At 41.9% G+C, this 20,110-nt stretch overlaps 1 protein-coding gene across 2 annotated transcripts; it reads left to right on the forward strand.

The window, feature by feature from the left end:
- The first annotated feature begins 742 nt into the window (after nt 1-742).
- Nucleotides 743-18,961, forward strand: TM7SF3 (transmembrane 7 superfamily member 3). 2 transcript variants are annotated; one of them, XM_031048164.2, is made up of 13 exons: nt 743-778; nt 938-1,011; nt 6,714-6,868; nt 8,610-8,760; nt 9,200-9,320; nt 10,101-10,272; nt 11,351-11,528; nt 12,805-12,891; nt 13,324-13,404; nt 14,127-14,279; nt 15,600-15,697; nt 16,076-16,238; nt 16,715-16,977. In XM_031048164.2, exons 2-13 carry the CDS (start codon nt 942-944, stop codon nt 16,975-16,977), a joined length of 1,692 nt encoding a protein of 563 aa, XP_030904024.2. In that variant the 5' UTR covers nt 743-778; nt 938-941. The 2 variants fall into 2 exon arrangements, with proteins under 2 accessions (XP_030904024.2, XP_005148266.2); XM_005148209.3 differs by lacking the exon at nt 743-778 and having other exon boundaries at nt 881-1,011; nt 16,715-18,961.
- The last annotated feature ends 1,149 nt before the right edge of the window (nt 18,962-20,110 follow it).

The following is a 20,110-nucleotide window of genomic DNA, read 5'->3' on the forward strand; positions in this document are numbered from 1 at the left end:
TCTATGAAAGCCAAGGATAAGCAGTTTGGATGCTGAGCTGTGAATAAAGAGTGTATGAGGTCTCACTCAGCTTAACTATGTCAGTGGCAAATGCTAAACTTAACAGAATTTTAATATCTCTGGGATTTTGAATTACAGGAGCCTCGTTCAGCAGAACACAAGTAACTTCAGCACACCAGATAACCTAATGGAGATCAGGATCCTGAGCATGGCAGGCAAAGGCAGGAAGAAGAAATTGCACCCATGTATATGGAACAGCTACAAACATGGAGCAGCACTCATTTCTGTGCTCTTATGCCAGACTGACAGCTTCCTTTTCCCCTTCAACTGGAAACAAAAGCAAGCTGCAGAAAGAATAAACACAATGGGGTGATTGATTCTGGAGCCTAGGTTATGATGCAAACTCATAAATGAGGCCCAAATAACAAAGTGAAAACACACCCCACAAGAAGAGGTATTTTTAATTTGCCTTGTTTTCTCCTACCATGTGCTCATGAATCACCTTTGCATCCAGAGACGCCTATGAACAAGCGCCTGAGAACCCCTGAGGGTTCGCAGCGTTTCTCACCACCGCTTATGAGGCAAAACCAAGCGGCAGCTGTTTGAAAAATTAATAAATAAATAACAATTTTAAAATCCAATTCTCCCCACCTCGACCTGGACACTTTCTTAAGCCGCTTGTACGCCCTTACAAGCACACAGCCACAGCCGATCGGTGCGGCCTGGGAGGATAAAAGCCGTCGAGGGCGGCGATTGGGGTCGTTACCTCAGCGCTGAGGTGGGTGAGGGGATAGTGGGAATGGCCTCCGCCGGGTGGGTCCTGTGGGGCGGTGCTGAGCCTGAGCTTGCGCTGCGCCGCCTCTCAGGGCCTGCCCGGCTGAAGCTCCTCCTAACCGGCTGGGCTCACTCACATCTGACTCTCTCGTTTCCTCCTCAGCGCCATGGGGCTCCCTCTTTGCGCCGTGGTGCTCTGGGGGCTCCTGGGGGTCGTCCGCTATGGTGGTGCCTCAGGTAGGCCGGCGTCGGGGGGCGGGTGTGTGGGCCGTGGCCGCCATTAAGCGGCCGAAGGGCTTGCGGGGTGCGGGTTAGAGGGGGAAGAGCGAGTTTTGGGGCGAGCGGGGGTCTGGTGGGATGGGGGGGGAACGGGGTTGTTGTGAGGAGGGGTCTGTGGAGCCTTCTGAGCGGTGTTGAAAGTGGTAGTGAGTCAACCTGCAGCTGTCTTGATGGTTGAGGGAGAGAAGATCAAAGCGAAGACGCAGCTATCTGCAGAGCTGGAGTTCTTTATATTCGTTCTTACCGTCATCTTCGTGGGTAGGGAGACATTACCCCTCTTTTTTTCCTACCTTAATCGATATAAACACCATCATTTTAACTCTTACATGGATATACAGGGATAATTGAACACCATCATTTTAACTCTTACATGGATATACAGGGTTAATTTTACCCGTGCCGTTGCAGGGATACGGTACAGGCTGATGAGTCTGGTGTAGAGCTGTGTTTCTGTTAAAGCAACAAGGTGGCATTCTCTACTTATGAGTGTATATGAGAAAGGGAATAGGGTTAATAGGGGGAATTTTTATTTGTTTTCTTTTAAATCACCTGTTGGGTTCTAGCACCCAGTGAATTGTGGGTTGGAAACCACTGTCAGTATAAAACTAAGGAAATGAGCACTTTCTCCCTCCTCCTGCCCCTAGAATTTGGATCTTGGTTCCTAAAATTACTTTTTGTCCTTGCTGATGTTGTCTGACTTTATTTGACATGGGCTTTTTTGATAATTCCCTTGTGTTCCTGCATGTGACTAAAGTAGATGTCCAGAGGTAAGTGTACTATAAAGAGTTTAGCTTGTGAAAATTTAAGAGTTGCTTACTTTTTTCTAGTTAAACTCTTATCTGTTCAGATGAAGGAAGAAATAGTTGGTTTCCTTTCAGAGATAATTTAGAGATAAGCAAGCAGTCCTTTATGTTAGGGCTGATGTAAGCCTCCTTACAATTTTCTTGATTTTTAAACTTGCCTTTAATGAAACTTAATTGAACAAAAGGAAAAGTCTGTTCTTGGGATACTTTCCAAAGCTTCAGAACAGTGTTTGGAACCAGTCTCAAGTGTGGAAGACTTCCCTTTCCCCCCCACCCAGAGTTTCATGCCCAAGGTGTTAGCAGAGTGTCAGGTGTTCCCTGCTTCCTGTAGGACCTAGACTCTTAGGTTTGGATGCTAATGGTGGCCAGCGAGTCTGAGAACGAAGGCTCTATGTTCTTGGATCTTAATGTTTATGCTAAAAGATGGTGACATGCAGTTTGTCTCCTGGACTTAATTGAAAATGGGTCATGCATTTGTTTTTAGGGTTTTTGTTACAGTTTGTTAAAAGGCAGAATGAATATGGGACTGAGCTAACTGCTCTACCTTGAAGGAGCCTGTTGCTGTATTTCCTTGTAGAGTCGAGGGTGGAGGGTGAAAGTATTTTCCTCCTGAAAAGTTACTAAGCTGTGTAATTTGTGTAGGAACAGCTGATTATTAGGCCCTTTAAGCAAGGACACTTGCTTAATGGTTCACTTATTTGAAATTGTCTTGTGGTTATCCAATAGTTTGAAGGGATGGGCACTGCAACCTCTTAATAGTAGAAGATCCTCCTTCATTTTAAATGTGCAGATAAGTAAAATCTGTGCATGATGGCCTATGTTACCTCTCTGGTAACTGATGGTTAGGTTCTGATGGTTCTGATGGAACTGCTTCAAACTTCGTATTTGTGCAGAAGTGTTGTGTGTCATGTTGGTTACCTTCCAGGGGGCTCCACCTTTATGAAGTGGGATTGCAATTTGCCTTATTTGCTGCATGTAAACCAGATTGCTCAGTGTTGGAAAAACTGAAGCAAATTTACAGGGTGATTGGGATTGAGCTCCCTTTTGCAAAGGGAGCTTATCTGGATTAACTTAATTTGTGCTAGCTGTTTATGCAAAGACCACATTTTAAAACAAGAGGTTCATGCAAAGCTGCTTAGCTGCCTGAATGTATTGGTCAGCTGGCCACTTGCATCTTGATGCCCTACTGCCCAGATGTGCAAATGACTTCTTAATCAGCAGTACCAGCAATGTGACTGAGGCCAGGTCTTGTGTGTTGTGGCTGATAGTCAAAGTGGGTTAGTAAAACTAAGCAGGTGAGACTGGTGCTTCTTCCCTCACTTCTCATACTGTAGATCTCATGACTTCTGACGTGGTGAAGAGTCTTCTGGTATGGGAGTGGTGCAGTTGATAACAAGCCAAATTCTGTGGCACTATCTACTTCATGCATCAAATTGTCCTTTAAGCTTGAGTCTCAGTTCACATGCAATTAAAATTTAGAAGCTTACAGAAATCTTGCTTCTTCTGGGGTGGGTAGTGTCTTTATTTGGGATTCTACTACTGTGGGAAGACAGAGACCTTGTAGCAGGACTCTGCCATGTGTCCATATATATGTGGCCTTGCAGGTCTGATACAATATGGCTGCTGGCTTTATTCTGTTAAGTAACTATACTCATGTTTTCCTTTCCCTATTCAAACTAGTTTTGAGTCTGAGCTTGCATTTCATCTCCATTAAATGTCTTCATGTGACTGCTTGTTTGCATACTCCCTATGCTGGAAGGTTCTTGCCTCTAAAGTCTTTCATAACCTTATTCTGCATATCCATTGAAAATTGGTTGTCACAGAGTAGAAATGTGTTTCCCCTGACTACAGAGAACTTCTTTATCTGTGGCAAGCATAATGACTGAGCATGGCTCTGTAGGTAAATACTCTTCCTATACGAGCAGCATTGGTATTTCTTCAGTTGTGTTTCTTAATGCAAATTGGACTGCTAGGTGTCATCATGGACCTTGTGTGGTTAACTGTTTATTAGTGATGGGGAGTGGCACTTGACTATTGGAGCTGGAAATGTGGCTTGCTTCAAGCATCAAACGAACTGAGCTTGGCATTGAATCAGCAGACTGGAAGTGGTTAAAGCTGGGTATTGCTTGTTGGAGAAAGTGCATGTCACAGCAAAGGCATGACAAATGTCTCTGAAATCAACTACCTTGTTGTTTAGAGTTATGAATAAGGGGGTTTGATATCAAAGGAGCTTAGGGAGTTTTCATTCCTTTACTGTCTTTACTGGTTTTGCCCTTCATGTGGGAGAAAAGATATGAGGAGTGGCTGAGTGGACTGCCCATCTCTTTTCATCAGTTCTGTTATATGCTGGATTATCTGTGCTCCTGTTCTAGTATTGCTACTAGCCTATGAAGTAATACATGCTCAGCACTCCATCTTTGCTCTTTTCTTGTTTAGTTTCAGCAGTGTTGACTTTCTTTAAGTGTATTTTCAGTTGATGAACCCTGTAACAGTGAGGATTCCTGTCTTGTATCTAATTCAAAACTACTCTGACATGCAGTGACCATCATAATTCTCCCTGCAAGGCAAGGAAGAGGGAATAGCCTGATGGGGTGTTTTCCAGCCCTTCACTCTTTGAAGCAAATGAAGCAGTAAGAGAAGTTGGGATGCTTTAATTTTGTTTCTGGCTCAACTGTAGACTTACTAGGTCAACTACTTCTGTGGTGGTGTTATCTTTGCTGCATGTGCTGCTGAACCTGCAGTCCTGTTTGGTGTGCTACCTTCAGTTTGATCAAGCTTGCCCAAAGAAGCAGCTTGCATGCTGTGGTCGACACCATGTGTTCATAGGGGTCTTGGTATCTCTCTTCCAAAGCATCTTTGATAACACTGAACTCTGTATGGCTCAGGCAGGCTAATGCCTGTCTGAGAACTTGCACTGGAGGTAGGCCTGATGATAGTTGTCTTGTTCTCCAAGCTCTTTGTCTGCCCTGGAGCTCTAGTGGTGTTCCAGGACAGATGCTCAAATGACAGAAAGAGAGAAGGCTGGAAAGGTTTATGGCCATGTAGCAGTTGCTCTTCTAGCAAGTTTCTTAGAATCTACTCTGCAGTTCTTGTGAACTCTCCTTTTAGTCGTCTTTCAAGCTTGGTTAGAAGGGTAGTTCAAGGAGTCTGTGAGCAACAAGCTGAAAAGACTTGTCAGATGGATGTGGGCATTCTTGTTCTTCACTCTGAGCCTGTGTTGTTCTGTCCAGACTTTAGTTTAAAATATATGTCACATGCACTGTTTTAGAAGCAGTTATGCAAACAGTAAAGCAATGTACAACACTATAATTTACCATAGAGGTTCTCTGACATTTAAAGTCTCATGATCGTGTTGCAGTAGTAGCTGCATGTCTTGCTGATGAATCTGTTCCTGTGTTATGCAGAGGCCTCTGGGTATAAGTACAGAGTGGAGGTGAGAAATAAGATGGACCAGTGCAGTTTCCCTCCTTCCCCCCCCCCCCCCGCCCTTGATGTAGGACATAGACAGGATGTATATGGTTTCAGCTTTTCTGTTTGTTTTGTTTTTCTTAAAAATGTCTACATGTGAATATCTGCTCGAGTTCTTAAAGATCAAAGAAAAATATCTTATTGCATTTTAAGCTTTCAATTAAAATTTCTAAGTGCATAGATATATAGTCTGTGCCTTTTGAATTCTTTTCTTTAGTATTCATACTGCTAGCTGCATTTCTAGTAGACTTAAGATCTAAGGACAGTAGAGGGCTTGTGAAGGGGAGGATAACCTGAAGGGGGACTCTATTTCCAAATAATTAATAAGCTTTTTTGTAGCTCTAATTTTACATTAATTACTACTTGAAAACTTTGAGTAGGAACTTTTTCTACCTTAACACAAACTGCAGATGATGGAACAGAAAAACAGAATATTAAGTCCTAGATGGCGTTTGATCCCCATATTTCAACTGGGGTTTTATTGGTGATGCTGTCCTAGTGTTGATTGAATTTTTGGGGTGGCATGTAGAGGCTGAGGTTGGCAAGATGAGACGTGTTAGTTTTTTCCCTCACTGTGAGGTGAGGGAGGGAGGGAGGCATGAGGATAGAAGCTCACCTCTGGCTAGGTATCAACAGACAAAGAAGCTGGCCAAAGATGCCCATTCTTGGCAGACAAGGGGGGGTGCGGGAAACACTGGAAAGGAGTTAGAGTACTGGCTATTGTTTGAGGTTGTATAACTAGATCCTTTTCTTTTCCTGGATGACCTGAATCATCAGCAACAGTGTATAAGGATAGTGCTGTTGATTACTCTCTGCTTCTGCTGGAGTACTTGACCATATCAACTCTTTACACTGGAAGAGGCAACTTTATTGAGGAAGTTCTGTGTATGTGTTTAGGATTGATAAGTTTTAGGTTTGCTGGGCTACAGTGTGTGCACACAGAGGAATTTTGGCAAAAAACCTGAAAGGCATTGGGTGTGCTTTATAAGCATCTAGTCTGCCTGCTAACCACCAACCAAAGAGAATCTTGTGGGTTCTGTAAAGCTGCTTCTCTTTCTTCCTCTGATAACCCTTGCCCCTCAAGAGCCCAGCATGTAGAGAAAATAGGCTTTCTAGTATGACTTGAATGACAAGCCAGAGCTGATTCTCAGAGAGGCTTATGTCCTAGGTCACATGGTTCTCTTTAAATTAAAATGATGGTGGATCATGGGGTTATGCTCATCATAAGAAGAAATTGTTTTGGTTGGGTCTTGCAAAAATTAATCAGATTAATTACTGGTTTACTGGAAGCTTCCAGACTTCCTTAGTAATTGCTTCTCTTTGGACAAAAAAAGTGTAATTTTTTGTTTTGTTTTTGGTTTTTTTTGGGGTTTTTTTTTTGTTCTACAGGTCTTCTTGAGCTGTCCCTGGGAAAATTCAGAAATGTGCTACTTAACCAGACCAATCCAGTGGAAGCTGTAATCAGGAACATTGCAAACAATGTGACTGTTGTTATTTTTCAAGTACATGCCCAGCAAAGCAGTGTGGTGATATCCTTTGATAAGGTACAGTAAGAGTGTTACTTCTGTTCTTAAGTGCTACTTTTCTTTTAACAAAGGAGTTGGCCTTGGTACATGTAGAAATATAGAACTGAAGCTGTAGAAATAATATGAATATAAAATAATACTATCTTAATACCTGCATGACTTTTTGAACAGTATTATTTTGGTTTCAGGAATCCTTTCTTGTATATCATAGCTGCTATTTTGGATGACAAATACTAAAGGAATTTCAGAGCTGACTTGAAAATGTTTCAAGGCTTTTTGTTCTTGGTGGAAATCGTGCTTTTGACATGTGACTGCTGACTACTATCCATTAGCTTGTAAAATGAAAAACAAAGTACATAATATTCTGTGAGAAGTATTTACTCAGTACCTCATATGCTAAACATGATTGCTTTGGGATGTGTAGTTGTCTGCTGTAGTGGCTAGATCCAAGCCACAAACAGGATGTCTTGTTACTCCAGCTTTTTGTCCTGAATCTAAGTCTCCTTTGGTGGCACATGGAAAAATTAGTCTATAATGCTCCAATGAAGACTGTTACTTCTAGCCAACAATAGAAGCATTCTTGCTGCTATACACTAGCCTCAGTTTGTCCCGTCATTACTGGGATGCAATCATCTAAAATACTGTGTTGGGTTTTTTTATAGTGCTGTGAGGCTCTAGCTTTTGTTTGGGCAGAATGTAGACTAAGCTGAAGGTGGTAGACAGACCTGACAGCTGCCATTCAGTTTCCTGCTCTCCATCAGGTTTATCCAAATGGGAATATATTGAGTGCCGAGAAGTATCCTGGGAAGTTCGGGAGATGGATAACCTGTAATACAAGTCACCCAGCTCAGTCATCTTTGTACTGGTGAAATAACCAGGATTACAGGGTTAAGGCATTACTGTTATACTTGTTCAGTCTTTGATTACCACTGACAGAATTTTCTGCTGCCCATTCAGACCCTTTTTTGCCATTGACCTTATCAGGCCAAGGGCAGAGATGCATGGATATGGCTATACTGCTTTTAGGACTGGCCTGCCTCTAGAGATATGAAGCTAAGCCAGACCATAAAGTCTGCCAGGTCCAAAGTGATTCCTTACAGTGTTGCCTCAGATGAGTGTGGCCTTCTTGGGCAAAAGCACATTTTCCATGCTAAAAAACAGATTTGACTGCAGGTCAATTGTTTGTTCAGCTGTGTGTGATACTGCCTTGTCTTTTCTTCAAGACCCCTGGTTCTAGAAGGGTTGGTGATGGTGGGGATTGGGTCAGTAGCTCAACTGGCCACAGGCACTTGTCTGGCGTGGCTAGTGTTAAGCCAGCTGTTATGCAGTCATCTTTATTCTGGTGGAGAGAGTGAAGGGCTTCTGCACTTCCCAGAATGTACCATCCCTCACTTTTTGTGGGGGATATTCAAGTTCCTTTACACTTCTAGTAGTCAGTCCATTGCTGTGCAGCAGTAGACTTCAATTATCTAGTTTTCTCTGCAACTTGCCTGTGATTTATCAGCTCTTTAGTAGTATCAACTTATCACTTGGGGTTTTGAGCTTGAGCTAGGCAGTGTGTGGTGTCAGAGGCCACTTCCTTTTTTTCCATCTTCCTTTTATCAGCTAGCTAAGGACTGAGTGCCTCATCTGTGGTGACTGGAACCAAAATATGTGCCCTGTGGATTTGTGGCAGGAATGTGACTCCTGTACAATAGGTCAAGTTGCGGTAGAAATCTTTTCAAGAAGAACTGCTTGGCTATCATTTGTTTCTGTCCAGAATCCATCTGTGAACAGCTCAGGAACTGGAGTAGACAAAGGACTGGTTTCCATTCTTCGGCCTCAGCAGACTGTATGTACATGGTACCTTCGGTCTCTGGATGCTAGCCAGGTGCTCAGCACAGCTATCTCTATTCCCTATATGGAGAAAGGTATGTTCTTATTGCTCTGTAAGGGATACCATCTCTGCTTATTGCAAGCTAACTGAAATGAACACCTTTCAAAGGTGATATTCTTACATGATACAAACGTGTGATGGAGATGCCAGAAATTCTTTTGAAATGGTCTGAAAAAGTTTAGTATCACTCACTGCAGAATTGAGTTGTGTATAAGGATATACTGTATGGTCTTGTCATGACTTCAGCCTTAGAGTAGAAAACTGTTGTGTATGCATCAGAACCTAGTTTAGATTGCAATGAAACTACTTGTGCTGTTGGCAGGACTAGAAGCTGACAATTTTATGTGCTTGGCAAGCAGGCTGTGCCAGCAAGTACCTCCACTGCTGAGGTCTTTGATTTTCTTTATTTTTTATTTTTTCATGCATCTAAGGGGGAAGTAACAACTACTACAGTTATCTTTTCTGTGTTCTAGATCCTATTCCTGGAGGCTGCAATTTAGAGTTTGACTTGGAAGTGGATCCAAATATTTACCTAGACTATACATTGGTTGATACACACATCAAGTTTGCCCCTGCAAACTTGGGATATAACAGGTGTGTGAAAAACTGAGTGCACTGGGCAAGACCTTATTTGGCCAAGATCATAAAACAAGATTCTGCTGAAAAGGCTGTTTCTGCTGGCAGAAATCTTGTTTGCTGCAACAAAGTGAGAGGTAAATGAAGAAGAGGAGGAGGAAAGATAATACATGAAAGAGATAGTTGAGAGCTGCATCTTGTGGACATGACTGTGCAACTTCAGATACGCAAGCAGTCAGCAAATACTGGATCTTCCCATTCCTCATTATGACTTAATCTATTTAAGAAGCAATTGTGTATTCTAGCTGGTTTAATTCCTTTACTGGTACTGAAGCCTGATAACTACCTAGAGTTTTGTCCAACATTGAGACTTCAAGTTATAAAGCATTATTTCCTGAATGGTGCCTGGTGTCTCAGGTGATAGGCAGGGAATGGGAAAGCTGTGTTCAGAGCTGGTTCTATATTTAATATGCATGGAAAACCAAACAGTGATGTTGTGACCTTTGATTGTTGTCACCTCTTGGAATTCTTGTACTGGTTCTTTATGACAACTCATAGGAAGCCTCTGTAAGTGTAAAGGCAGGTACCAGCACAGATGCTACCTACATCAGAGTGCTTCTGCATAACACTGCTATAGTCTGTGCTTGCAAACATTTACAGCCTGGCTTTGAATTAGCTGCTAGTACGAACTTGTAAAGAACAGAAGACATGCTGCCAGCTCAGCCAGGTGACTTCTGAAAGCTAATGTTAAGATCTGTGGGCTTGTGATGGGCATGTAGCTGATCTCTTTAATTGCAGAGGAGCAAACCCACCATCCTGTGATTCAGGGACTGGTCAGAACTCCAGATGGCGGCTGCGCTATGATGTTTACCAGTACTTCTTACCAGAGAATGATCTTTCTGAGATGGTACTCATGAGCCACATACGGAAGATGTCTGAGGTGCCAAGTATCAAAGCCAATGGCATTAAAGTAAGTCTGAAGCAGTGGTGTTACAGACATGTGGCAGTGGCACTACTTCCTGTTTTCTTCTCCCCTCTGCTTCTCTTCCTTGAGTGGTGACATAAGCAAGCTGCTGATGCTTCAGGCTTCTTACTTGTATCTGGGACTTCTGGCTAGGAAGTATACAGCAAGTCTTGCATGCAAAATGGCAACCACTCTTTTGACATTGAGGTAGATAGTTAACAGAGCCCCAGGTGTGGCAGAATTGAGATATCTTGCAATGGACTCTTATTAGGTAGATATTAATTGACTAGTCTGAGATGTTTCTATGTCTTATACCCTTTCCTCAGTGAAGCCAGCTTTTAAGGGAGTGTCTTCTTGCTTGCTGTATACTGCTTTAGTCACAGTGCTCTTTCAGTGATTTTAAAAACCAGCTTACCTATAGCTATACTGCTACTGAGTGCCTGTAAATCCAGGAGCAGAGCCAATTCTGACAAAGATGGGTAATCTCCTGGGCTGTCTGATAGATGTTGGTGTCTGGCATCCTCAGATGAGGGTTGAGCAGGCAACGCAATGAAGAGAGCAGGGGTAGAGAACAGAGTGGAACTGGAATACATATGAGTGCCATTTGGAGTGGCATAAAGAGATCTGATACGTGAGAGCAAACACTTACTAGGTGTTTACCTGCTCTCCAGCAAAGAGATTGCGAAGGATGGAGCAGGGACTCAGTGGCCATAACCTGCCTGGTTTTGCTAGTGAGTAGAATGGCAGCCTTGCCAGCTTCTGTGGCCAGACCTGGGTTAGTAGACTGGCAGGGAACCTGAGCTGTGTCCTCAAACAGGGAGAAGCAAAACATATGGGTGGGAGAGTCTTCTCCCTCATCAGGAACTATAGTAATGCTGAAAGAAATGTAGTCAGTCCTGTGAGCCTTTAATGCTTCAATTTCATTCTGAGAGGGTTCAGAATAGGAGAGCTCTTGCCTGGAGTTCTTGCAAATAGTCTTCCTTGAGCTGCTGAGTATTGCCTCAGCTGTATGAACACATCAGCATGCCATCAGTAACAGTGACAAGCAGTTCATTGCAATTGAAAATATGCTTTACTGTTCCAGATGCTTACACTGACAAATGATGACAAGACCAATGTCTACTTTTCCTCACTTCCTGGACAAGGTGTGATCTACAACGTCATAGTATGGGATCCTCTTTGGAATACTTCTGCTGCATACATACCTGTGCATACATATGCCTGCAGCTTTGCTGACCTAGTGGATAGCTGCTCTTCTCTTAGTAAGTTGGGACTTGTATATCCTTGCCAACTCGTCTCAAGCTTATTGTGCTCCAACATGCTGAATGGTCCTTTTGAGATTATTTTTTTTAAATGTGTGAAGAAGCATTTTGTTTTACACTGGATATATTTTGTTACTTTATGATGGAGTTTACTTGTTGATTGAAGAGAAATTCTAGGATGATGAAGTAAGAGTAAGAAGAGCATTAGCAATTGAAGGTTTAACTTAATGGAGGTTTAATATTGTGGCTTGACAATGTATAACTTTCAGTTCTGTAGCTCCAGTCTAGCTTTTGCCATCTGAACTGGATACATAATGTTAAATCATTTGTAGGACTATAGATTCTGCATGTAAAGCTAAGCTAATAAAACATGAACTAGATTAGGGTCCAGTCTGAAACTTATTTTTGTGTTTAACTGTGCTAGTGCTATCAGGAATTAGTAACCTACAAGTATTTTGAAAGGAGGTGGTCACCTAAAATAAGCATAACAATAATATCAGCAGTAGTGGAATGACCACAAAGTCATGCTACTTTGTACAAGGTTATATAATGATAGAATTTGAGCAGGAAAAGAATAAAGCTGCCATTCCCATTATGACTGCAGTAGGGCCAAGTATAGTGGGTAGAATATGGCACATAAAGTAAGATGTGCTTTCATGTGAACTTATATACTGTAACACGCAACTGTCTTATGACAACATGAGATTATCTAGGCTAAACCTCCCTTTTGTAGTTTGGAGAGCTAGGAAAATGTGGTTTATTTTTTTCAAATAAGTAATAGTAAGATTTTTGCCTAGGAGATGGGTGAGTTGTAGTAGGATCACGATGGTCCTTTCTGTTGCATGAAAAATGTATTAAAGGGAGATAATGTTGAAGGCTTTAGTGATAAAGGCTAGAGCTGCTGCCTGGGTCACTGCTCCTGTGACACTGATTTTTAAGGTGATTGGATGTATCTTTCTTTTTTAAAGCTGAGCAGAGAATTTTCAGGTAAAGCTGTATCTGTATCTTAATCAGTAAGTTAGAGCTACGTAACTCATTGTTACAGAAATGTCAGTCTTCTGAATAAGGAGGAAGGTTGCCACTTAGTCTGGAGCTACTTCAGTATTTTGTTGGAGATCCAGTCAAGATAACTGGTAGTTCAGCCATTGCAGATCTGCTCACATGGTGTGTCTGAAGGACTGGCAGATACAAAGCTATCAGTTACATACCATACCTTTGTCTCACTGTGGGGATTACCAGGTAGGATGCTTTAGTAACCCTTTCTTTCTCCTTCTAGGTAAACTCTCTACCAAAGTATTCTTTACTACTTTTGCTGTTCTTGGTCTTTTCACTTGCTTTTTTGGACACAGATTCTGGAAAACAGGTACTGAATACTTGTTTTTTCCTCTTTTTGTAAGTCTGATTGGAATTTCATAACTGATTTTGCTGTAACTTAGAATGGTGGTGTTATTAATATGATTCATTTGATAGTTATTACATGTCAATTAGGTCCACTGCTTGGCTTTTACAGCATCTGATCTTTTAAGCACAAATGAGCAAGAAGTTCGTGTTATGCAGGGAACAGAAATGTGGAACTAGGGTGAATGCTGGGCAGTGTAGATATAAATATGTAATTTTTGACTATAAAGCTTGACACTGCTTTCCAGATCAAAGTGTTGTCTGGCTGTCAGTGCCTGGGAAGCATAAAAGGAACTCATATGCTTCTTCCCTGTTGTAACTTCAAGATATTTGAAGATGTACTGAAGTGGGTTTGGTATGAAGTGCTATGACAGTATACTTTTTCCTTCTTCCCTAGACTTATTCTTCATGGGCTTCATATTCACAGCCTTCTTCTTCTTTGTATTCATTACACGAGTAACTGGCCTTGGTTATGATGGTGAGTGGATACTCGATGCCCTTCCAAAAGTATTATTATGAATCTCTTAAGTAAAATCTCAGTTGTGCTTGATGTTGGCCAGCCTTAGGAAGGATAGGAGGCTGGTATCTGAGTACTTTAACTGAGCTATGATTAGCATAATAGTTGAATATGCAACAGAGTAACTTTTGTTTCCAACAGCAGAATTAATTAATTAATATAGCTGCAACTATAAAAGACAAATTTCAGCATCTAGCCAAGGAAGATCCAGGTTTTTAGAAATCCTGGAAATTTGCAACACACTTCCTTTCTCCTTTTTTTTTTATAATGGATGGACCTCACTTTCTGATCAAATACAGATTTCATCTGTAAAACAAGTAGAAGGTCTGTACCCTGCTTGATAGATCAACAACAGTTAGTTCTTTTTGTCTGTGTCCTGCCTCATAGTTACCTCTTTGATACCTGTGTTAGCAGTTGCAACCTTAACTGCCCTGCGATTTTAAGGTACTAATAATGTGCATAGTAGTAAGCCTTTTATTTCATCCCTTTACTGCTCTTCCAGTAGTCCATTCTCAATTGCAAACTGGAGTCTAAGTGGAATATGTGTGAGGCAAATACTGATACCCTTGGCTGCATTCAGAAAGTTTTCATTAGGTAACAATCAAAAATGTAAATAAAACTGCTGATACAGTATTGCAAAAACAAGCTTTCAGAGTTTTGGAATTTCCCTTTTTGTTTTTCAGTGCGTCTTATTTTGACAGCAGTAGCTGGAATTATTGGAGGGTTCTTCTTGGTTGTGAGCTGGTGGAGATTTGGCTCGATCATACTCTGCATGTTTATTATTGGACTTGTGCTGGGATTTCTCTTTTCATCAACAGTCTTCTTTACCCCACTAGGTATGCACTGAAATACTCTGCTGCAAAGTGCTGGCTATGGAGTGTTGTATTCCTGCTGTATTACAGGGACATTGCAAGGCTCTAAAATTAATGGTGCTCTGGTTTATCTTTGTATGATGTTTAACTTTCCCTTTCAAATGTTGGAAGGAATAGTGATATACCTGAAGCCTTTGTTCAGGTGTGCTGTAATTAAAATTACTTAGGGGATCTGCAGTAGTGGGAAGAGGAAATTGCTTATTCTGTGGAGAGCTTGCTGAGGCCCTTTCTACATAAGCTGTATGCCATCTCAGCAGTCAGTGCCACCAGCTCTGCTCCAGGCATGCACTTGCTGTCTGTCTTTATTTCCTATCCAGAACAAGTCACATTAGAAAATCTGGAGACTTAACTTAGAGGCTTCAGATGTAAAGGCAATATGGATTGAGGAACTCTTGCTGTTACCTTTCACCATACTACAGTGCAAGGCTCTGGGAGCATTGCACTCTAGGAGTCAAATTTGTGTTTGCAGCTGGATCAACATCGTTAGGGTCTTCAGAACGACTTTGAGAGAACTAAAAGCAAGTGAGGCTGCTGAGCTGGAATCCCTCGGGGCATCACAGCATCAGCCACACTTTTCTCTGTGATTTTACACATCAGTAGTCTTCTATTTAAGATCCCTTGGTGGGACTATTTTTCTTTAGTCATTTGTGTTTGACATAAGCCACAATTCTGTGATAATCCATGCAGTCCCCAGTTGGTCTTCATTAAAGCAAAACAGTGGGATCAGCTTGGAAAAGGTCAGGCTTTAGAAAACAGGGAGAGCAAAGTAGTGTTTGAGTGACTTCATTACTCTTCCTAAATCCGAAAGAATTTCTTGCATTGTGTTCTTGTCATGGCTGCATTTGCGCCATACTAGAGTAAAATATACTTAGATGCAGGTTTACATATTCTAAACCTATGTAAGTAGCAAAATGGCTTCTTATTGGGCAGAAATACTCTGGTACTTTTTATTCTTACCAGATGAGTAACATACACCTCATGGAAAAAAAATCTTTGTTTCATGGACATGGTCTGCTGCCCAAACTGAGGGTGCAGGACCTATAGTCGCTATACTCAACTAGGGTAGTCTTTTTCTGTTCTTGTTTTGCATAACTGTTACAATGCACTTTAAACAACTACATCACTTGAGCTCAAAAGTTGAGCTTTTCAGCACTGTACTCTGGATATATTTGATTGTACAAAATTCGGGGTGTTGGGGGAGGGGAGAGCTCACCCCAACCACTTGCACAAAAGGAAATCTTTTACTAACTAGTAAATTACATGTGGAATATGATGTCTTTACAGGAGACTACAGGGTCTTCCGTGATGATGTGGTGTTCTGGGTGACCTTTTCCTCTATAGCCTTGCTGGTTCCAGTGCTTTTTGTTGGCTGTCCAAGAATTGTAAGTAATCTGCACTGTCACCTTAAAGGGAGGAAGTCTGTCAGGCTTCTTATGCAAAATGTAGTCCCATGGGATGTGTATAGAAAACTTAATACAGCTTCATGAAGTCAGCACAGGACCAGCTCCAGGAAGTTTCTTTTCAGCCCTACTTGTGCTAAGTGGTCCATAATCAAAGGAATGACTCTCTGCAGTGTTGCACGTAGCATCTAATAATGCTTGCAGTTAGTTGATTTCTGCTGTCTTAGAAGGATGTCTGTAGAACAGGTGTGTGCAGCCAGCTTCCATTAGAAGAACTGGTACCAATTACTGCCTTAATGAGGTGAGGGACTAAAGAGTGTTTATCAGTCTCCTGAAGCTGTGTTTTTTCTTCCTGTCTAGCTGAACATACTAGCCTCTGGAATAGTAGGCTCTTATGCAGTGATCCTAGCTATTGCTTGTTACATCTACACAAGCCTTGCTTACATCACCTTAGACCTGCTCAGAAGGGTCCTCAATAATTACTTCAGCAGAGCTTACACCAATGTGCCTTTTCAAACAAATGGTGAGTACAGCTCTGAAGACTTCTTTTTTTAAAGAAAAAACACTGTCTCTTTGGTTCTATTGTAAACAGTAATTGAAAGGAATAAATAGGAAGGAATAAGAGAAGAACAAAATAAGTACAGGATAAGGTTTAACTTCCTAATGATAAAATCTAGTCCTGCAAAAGAAATACTTGAATACACTCCAAGGCAGCAACCTTCCAATGAGTGTTACGTGACAGAGGCCCTTGTGAAAGGTGCTTCTTGGGCTTGGACCTTGCTGGTGGGTTTGTGGGGTGGGCAGACACAAGGCCTAATGTGACTGAACAGGCTCATTTTGCCCCGTGTATGTTATCCCCTTTGCATGGGGTTACTCTAAGCATGTGAGGTTGCAGAGCCAGTACTTCATTCTGTTGCTGAACTTGTTCACTGTTTGTGCTTGGGAAAGGAAGGAATTTTCTGCTTTGATACAGGAATCTGTTTGGTTTCTCTTTTTCAGACTTCATTATCCTCTCAGTGTGGACAATGCTGGCCCTCAGTGGAATAACTGTGCAGCTTCGCCGAGAGAGAAGTGAAGTACCCTTCCCACCACACCCCTATCTTGCCTGGAAACGGGAAAGGGAGCGCAGAAGCACCAATGTCTTAGACCCTAGCCATCACATCCCTCCCCTGAGAGAGAGGATCCATAACAAGCTGCTGCATATCAAAGATTTTTTCCAGAAAGAGCAGCCAGCTGGGGAGAGAACTCCTTTGCTTCTGTAACCTGCCAAATAACTAGTGGGAGCAGAGGAAGAATCTAGAAATGGCAACATGAGTGATCATCAGCAAACCAGGCAGTGATGCAGGATTACCACTGCTGGTTTGCCCTGCTTAATTTAACGATGGTCGTATTTGCCCAACATGGAAGAAAAGTTATGTGTCGGTACACTACATGCTGTTTTGTGACTCTTTCCTCAATGGCCCACTCAGCCTGCTGTAACATGTATGTCTAGCTGCAGAATCTTGTACTAATGGTCAAGTACAGGTATTTATCTTGTGGTGATCTAGTTTGATGCTTAGGTATGGGAATTACAAAACAACTCTTAGAAAGCAGCCGGTACAGTTCTGGTTCTTATCTTGCAGTGTGGAAACTATTGCTGAAATACTGCCTCACTGGCTCCTCAAAGTGGACAGTCTCTCAAATTGTGAGGCATGAAAGATGAGAACCATACACAAAAGTTTTTCTAGCAGGGACTGAAGTATCACCACCTAATATAGGTACAGAATGTGTGGCTGCAAACACAGTTGTTTCCAGGGAGTGTTACTGTACTTTGTAAGCTAAACTGAGTGACTTGAATTTAAACTGCACTGAATTAACTGTTGTAAATGTGCACACTGGGGCTCAGGAAGTGGACCTGATCTGAGACAAGACTTTCTTTCTTTCAGCTGGTTCTGTGGCAAGCTGGTCATCTGCGCAGAGATGACTGTTAAGAGGACACAAGAGGTTTGCCTCCTTGTTTGCTTTCTGAATAGCTTTTGTCTTGTTTCTGCTCTGGTATGTTTTCTTTTTTTGATGGTGCTGTCTTAAAAGGAAAAACTAAATAAGCTCTTTGTAGCCAACAGCAGTTCTGGTTTGGGTTTTTTTCCCTGGAATTGATTGAAACACTATTTTTATTTTTAATCAATATATCTTTTAATTCTGCTGTTAAGGGGTGAAAACCAGTATCCAGCTAGCAAAATCCTGACCAGGATTTATACTGACTATATTCCTTACCACTTTGGATTGCATCTGTCCAAAGCGGAATGTAGTATAAAACTGGATAAGGGTGGATGATTCTGATACTGTGTGATGGCTTTATTGACTTCCTTCAAACCAAACAGCCATATTCAAAATGCAGACCGGAGCATTGTGGTTTTGACTCGCATAAATGCACAAGCAGTCCTGAGGCTGTCCTTAGTTTTACATTCCTTTGCCCATGATGCCTGATCCTGGTCTTCATGGTCAGTGTTTACATGATGATCTGCCATGCATTAAATGATGGTTCAAGTCTTGTGTCCTGTACCTTGGTATAGGTTATGGTATCTCTTCTTCCTCCTATCTTTGTGCTTCTAGTGTGGGCAGCAAAGTGCATAGTCCTTTCTGTCTGAAGGTGGATGGCTGTTCTGCTACGTGAATGAAACCCTCATGAGTGAATACCCTCATGGTGGCAACTCGGATTCTTGGCCATCACTTTAAATTCTTGGTTATAAGTATGTAAGGAAACTGGAAAAAGAGCTTTATTTTGGGAACTTAGGTGAAAGTTAAGACACCCTGGCAATAGGAAGGAATTAATGGCTTTAAAATGGCTCTACTTACCTGCCCCTTTTCCTTTAAGGAGTGAAATCTTAATGGCATAGAGGTGACTGAGCTCATCTGATGTGTAGAGAGACAAATCCCATGATTGCTTGGAGCTGGAACGTCTGCCTCAAAGAGTAGAGCAATGCTGAGATCCTGCAGTTTGTGTCTTGCTTTGCTGTGCTGTTGTGGCCCATGAGGGATCTTTCCCCAGCCCCCGGCAGACTGATGTTTGCTAACTGCCCTTGCTGCACTGACACCAAGCATGTCTGCTGTATTTGATGGCAAGTAGCAAACACTTATTTGGTATACAAATGCTCTTAAACATGTTTACCTTGGTCTTTTTATAACTGCTGTGATTAATATTGTGCAAGAAACAAGGTTAACTCTAATTTTCTATATCTTTTATAATAAAGATGTCTTTTGAAAGAATATTGGAACTAATGGGGTCTCTTTGAATTCAAAGATGCTTCTATAACTTAGGTTCTGTCTTTGGTATTGTAGGGATAGTTTGTTTGGAAAAACTTAGCTTCAAGGGATGGGGGGGAGGTAGGGGAGGGAGGAACTTAGCTGACCTGTTGTAAGGGCTTACTGTAGTTGCAGTGACACCCAGAGGCTGGAGAGGAGTTATGTTCTGTGTGAAGCTAGTGAGGAAGTGCATGGTCCAAGGAGGCGTTTTCTTACAGCTTTATCAGAGGAGGTTCTAGGGAACAAAGGAGTGGTGGTCATCCACTTCTTGACTGGAAACTAGTCTGCAAGATCATGTAGGAAGTCTACTGCAGAAGGGGGCTTTGGACTCTTTCTAAAATCCTGACTCAGAGATTTACTTAGACTGCTCAGAGGCAGTATGGGAATTTTCTTCCCTATTCTGTAAGCCATAGTAGGTAAGAGTGGTGATAATCAGAATACACAAACTGATCCACTGGGGTTTTGAAGGGATAATTTTCAAGCTGCTTTTTGTGTACCCTTTGAGGCAGTTGCAAAATAAAAACTGGATCCTACCCTGCTATGCTGCTTTTTGGAGTGCCAAGTCTCTCATGGGAAGCATTTACTGCCTTGCTGTGTTAGCTGTGCTAAATTTTGCACAGCTACCTTGCAGTTTTGCTAGCTTAAAATAATACTATCTACTGCTCCTGGGAACTCTTATGTCCTTCTAGGCAGTGGTTTGAAGCTTCCTGTAAACTGAACCTTTCTGGGCTATGCTCTGGGCTATTTTCTTCTGTAGAGAATTCTGCCAAGATGATTCTAGCACACTTCTTTCACTGAGTCTTCTGAAGTCTTTGGTGCATTATAGTAATGTGCAGTGATCACATTGTGGTATTTGTCTTAGCTGCTTGATGAGCTTTCCTAGATCTGCATGTGTTTTGGTCCTGCTCTGGATCTGCAGGAGAAGCCCTTTTTCTCCTCCCCTTGCTCTCACACCCATGCTGATTTCTCCTAGCAGTTAAACAAGCTATGGCGCAAGTGAACTCTAGGATGCTGATCTTCTCAAACAAACAGATCTTCCTTTGTTCTTGTCTCTACTTCCTCACTTAAAAACACAAACCTAACCTGATTACTGCTTTGTGGAGTGCTGCAAAT

This window comes from Melopsittacus undulatus, chromosome 5 (genome assembly GCF_012275295.1).
Source record: "Melopsittacus undulatus isolate bMelUnd1 chromosome 5, bMelUnd1.mat.Z, whole genome shotgun sequence".
Taxonomy (NCBI): Eukaryota; Metazoa; Chordata; class Aves; order Psittaciformes; family Psittaculidae; genus Melopsittacus; species Melopsittacus undulatus.

Bases quoted from the DNA above. Each gene is read 5' to 3' on its own strand.
- TM7SF3 (XM_031048164.2), top strand. From the start codon at position 942: ATGGGGCTCCCTCTTTGCGCCGTGGTGCTCTGGGGGCTCCTGGGGGTC. The intron at 10,273-11,350 runs GTAAGTCTGAAG...TTACTGTTCCAG, and splicing joins TCAAAGCCAATGGCATTAAA to ATGCTTACACTGACAAATGA. The intron at 15,698-16,075 runs GTAAGTAATCTG...CTTCCTGTCTAG, and splicing joins TTGTTGGCTGTCCAAGAATT to CTGAACATACTAGCCTCTGG.